The sequence below is a fragment of the Apteryx rowi genome, unplaced genomic scaffold (genome assembly GCF_003343035.1).
Source record: "Apteryx rowi isolate R43461 unplaced genomic scaffold, aptRow1 scaffold_1409, whole genome shotgun sequence".
Lineage (NCBI taxonomy): Eukaryota > Metazoa > Chordata > Aves > Apterygiformes > Apterygidae > Apteryx > Apteryx rowi.
In genome coordinates this window covers 24,675-28,523 of record NW_020447652.1, presented here as the reverse complement: position 1 = coordinate 28,523, position 3,849 = coordinate 24,675, and the positions used below count along the sequence as shown (strand labels likewise).

At 70.9% G+C, this 3,849-nt stretch overlaps 1 protein-coding gene across 1 annotated transcript in view; it reads right to left on the bottom strand.

Moving 5' to 3' along the window:
* Positions 1 to 3,849, bottom strand: part of CNGA4 (cyclic nucleotide gated channel alpha 4) — an 11,266-nt gene that overhangs the window by 4,015 nt on the left and 3,402 nt on the right. Inside the window, exons 2-5 of the mRNA XM_026057859.1 lie at positions 3,623 to 3,733; positions 3,306 to 3,412; positions 1,507 to 2,502; positions 1,061 to 1,429 (exon numbers count right to left, since the gene is read on the bottom strand). Coding sequence (XP_025913644.1) covers positions 1,061 to 1,429; positions 1,507 to 2,502; positions 3,306 to 3,412; positions 3,623 to 3,733 — 1,583 coding nt within the window. The remainder of the gene's footprint in view (positions 1 to 1,060; positions 1,430 to 1,506; positions 2,503 to 3,305; positions 3,413 to 3,622; positions 3,734 to 3,849) is intronic.

The window sequence follows — 3,849 nt, the reverse complement described above, 5'->3', positions numbered from 1 at the left end:
CCCTATCCCTATCCCTATCCCTATCCCTATCCCTATCCCTATCCTTAGCCTTATTCCTGTCCCTGCCCCTGCAGCTGTTGTTGCTCTCAGGTACCAACTGTCCTTTTTGTCCCTGAGCAACTTCTGTCACTGTTACCCAGCAACTGTTGTTCCTGCTACCTACCAGCTGCTGTCACTGTTACCTAGCAACTATTGTCAATGTAACACAGCAACGCGGTCACTGTTACCTAGCAATTGTTGTCATTGTTACYTAGCAACTGTTGTCATTGTTACCTAGCAACTGTTGTCAATGTTACATAGCAACTATGGTCACCGGTACCTCGCACCTCCGATGCGGGGCTGCGGCCGGTTCACCCTCAGCGCCGGGGGGCTGCTCCCCTCGTCCCCGTGCCCCCGGCAGCGCCCCGGCCCCCGGCATTGCCCCGACCCCCGGCAGCGCCCCGACCCCTGGCAGCACCCCGAATCCCGGCAGCCCCCCGGCCCCCGGCAGCCCCCCGGCCCCTGGCATTGCCCCGGCCCCCGGCAGCACCCCGGCTCCCGGCAGCACCCTGCGCCCCAGTGGGACCTGGTGCCCCGGCAGGACCCCGTCCCCCAGCAGGAGCCTGTCCCCGGGCATCGCCCTGTGCCCCCGTGGGACCCTGTCCCCTGGCATCGCCCTGTCCCCCGGCAGCATCTCGTCCCCCAGCAGGACCCTGCGGTGTGTCAGGATCCTGCGTCCTGGCGGGACTCGGCGCCCCGGCGGGACCCTGTGCCCCCGCAGCCCCCGAGGGATTCCGTCCCCCGGCATCACCCTGTCCCCCGGCAGGACCCCGTGGCGTGGCTGGGCCCTGCGCCCTGGCGGGAACCGGCAGCCTGGTGGGACCCGGCAGCCTGGTGGGACCCTGCACCCCGAGGAGACCCCGTCCCCTGGCAGGACTCTGCGTCACGGCAGGGCCCTGAGCCCCAGCAGGACCCTGTGCCCTGGTGGGACCCTGCGCCCCGAGGAGACCCCATCCCCTGGCAGGACCCCGCGTCGTGGCAGGGACCTGCGCCCCGGCAGCACCCGGCTCCCCGGCAGCACCCGGCTCCCCGGCAGCGCTCCGCAGCTGGAGCTGGCACTCCAGGCGCTCGATGCGCAGCGCCAGCTTGAAGGCGCTGGACTCCAGCTGGGCCAGCAGCCGGGCCACCCGGGTCTGCAGCCCCTCCAGCGCCTCCTCCAGCGCCTGCGCCCGGCGCTCGGCCTCCTCTGCCGCCGCCTCCGCCGCCGCCTCGGCGTTCACGTCCAGCTTGTCCATCCGCAGCAGGATCTCGCGGCCCTTGGCCTCCATCATGGCCCGGGCGGTGGGGAACTCGGTCAGCACCTCCGTCAGGTCCTCCTTGGAGAGGCAGAAGAGGTCCGAGTAGCCGATGCTCTTGATGTTGGCTGTGCGCCGGTTTCCGGACTTGTTCCCTGGGGACGGGGAGGCTGCGGTGGGGCCGGGGCCGCGGGCCGTGGGGGTGCCGCGGGCGCCGGTGCCGCGGGCTCACCTGTGATGTTGATGAGGCTGATCTCCCCGAAGTAGAGCCCCTCGCCCAGGGTGACGAGCTGCGTGACGCCGTCGTCGGCCACCACGGCCAGCTGCCCCTCGCGGATGAAGTACATCTCGCGGCCGACGTCGCCCTTGCGGCACACGAACTCGCCGGGGCTGAAGACCTGGGGCCGCAGCTTGAGCACCAGCTCCTCCAGCACGCCGCGCTCGCAGCTCTGGAAGAGGGCCACCTTGCTCAGGGCCGGCATGTGCACGCTGGCGGCCACCTCGGCCCGCAGCCGCGCCGGCAGGTGCCGCAGCACCCCCCGCTCCTCCGTCAGCTTCTTGTGGGCGCGCAGGTGCTGGTGCCAGCGGGTCACGCGCTGCGTCAGCCGCCGGCTGACGCCGTGCGTCTGCAGGTAGTGCTTCACCGGGTCGTGGTCGGGGTAGAAGGCGGCGTCGGCCGCGTTCATGTTGGAGATGACGGAGCTCATGCTGCCCATGATGGTGGCGAAGCCCAGCACGGCCAGGAGGAAGCCGGCGATCATGAAGAGGAACTCCTCCTCGCGCTGCGGCTCCGGCGTGTCGCCCACCGTGGTGAGGATGAGCGTGGAGAAGTAGAAGCTGTAGAGGTACTGGCGCAGCGGGCGGTCGAAGCCGGGGCGGCTGGCGTTGGGGTAGACCCAGGCGTCRGCGCCCAGCCCCAGGTGGGTGGAGAGGGCGAAGTAGAGGCAGGCGTTCCAGTGGATGGTGACGAAGACGTAGAGCATCAGCTTGGCGATGCGGAAGGCGTTGGGGTAGCCCGTGCGCGTCTCCCGCCGGTCGAAGGCCTCGAAGAGCCGCGGCGCCCGCAGGCAGCGGTTGGCCCGCACCACCGGCACCCCCAGGCCCAGGCGGAGGTAGAGCAGGTCGGTGGGCAGCACCGAGGCCACGTCCCAGATGAAGGACGAGGAGCCCAGGTAGCGCTGCCGGATCTGGGCACGGTCCTGCACCAGGATGCCCTCCTGCAGGAAGCCTGGGGGCGGCGGGGGAGGCCGTGCCGTGCAATGCCGTGTCGCGCCGTGGGGAACCCCGGCTGCAGGGKTTGGACATCCCCGGCCACCCTGGGAGCGGGGAGGGTCCCGGGTCTGGGTGCCCGGGGGGGGACGAGGGACGTGGCATCGCTGCCGGGGGCTCCTTGCYGGGATGTGCACGACCACGGAGGTCCCCAGCGAGAGGGATGGGTCCCCGAGCGGGCGGCGATGGGCTCTGGGGGGGGGCCTGGGGCTTCCCCCCGCCGGCAGGAGGCTGGCGGAGGACGGGGTGCCCGGCGTGGGGTGCAGAGGGGCCCCGGGACCCGCGTCTCGTGGGATGCCGCTTTGGTGGCCCATGGTGCCGAGGGGCTCCGCGTGCTGGGGAGTCGGGAGCACCCAAATGCCGACCTAACCCCTGCCTGCCCCACGGCTGGTTGGGGTGACRGCCCTGCCCGCCGGGGTTATGTTATGTGTGCACTAACTGCGTGTGCACGTGCTTTCATCCATTTATGCACGTAGAGACGTGTGTGCGTGGGTAAGCGTGCACGTCCGCATAGGGACAGGGACGTGCATATGTGCGCGTGCGTACGCATGCGTGGAGGTGCACGGCAGGCACGAGTGTGCACACGCATCTATGCACGCGTGCGCGTACTGACACGTCTGTACATGCAGCCACGCGTGCGCTTGTGCATGCAACACCCGCAGCAGGCTGTGCATGTGGGGCAGGGCGAGGGTGCGGGCCCCACGGGCGCTGCGGGGCCGGGGGGCTCCGGGGCGAGCGCGCACGCGCGTGCTGGGCACTGACCGGTGTGGAAGTGGACGACGATGTCCAGCAGGTAGAACGCGTCGCAGACGTAGTCCAGGCTCAGCCACACCAGCGCGTGCTGCTCCTGCAGGTCGGTGAAGCAGGACCTGGCCGTGCAGGYGGCGTCACCGGGGCTGCCGGGCCCTCGGCCGCCGCAGCGTCCCAGCATCCCGGTGTCGGCTGGCTGCCGGGACTCCGGGACCCCACGGCGCTGGCGGAGAGGCTCTGCCTGCCCCCGCRCCGCCCCGTGGGGCCGGTTCCCCGTGGGGCACCGGGGCTGCCGGCACCAGCACCCGCCGCGCGCCCGTCGCGGGCACCTGCAGATGAGGATGATCCAGTTGTACATGATGGGCAGGACCATGCCGCTGATCCACCAGTAGTACCAGTCTCCGGAGGGGTCGAGGATGCAGCTACGGGAGGCGCTGGCGCTACGGGGGCAGGCAGAGGGGCTGCAGGGCGGGCACCGCAGCGTCCCGCGTCCCGCGCCGTGCCCCCGTGCCGCCCCACGCCGGGGGGGATCCCCAGCTCGCGCCCCCCCTGCCCC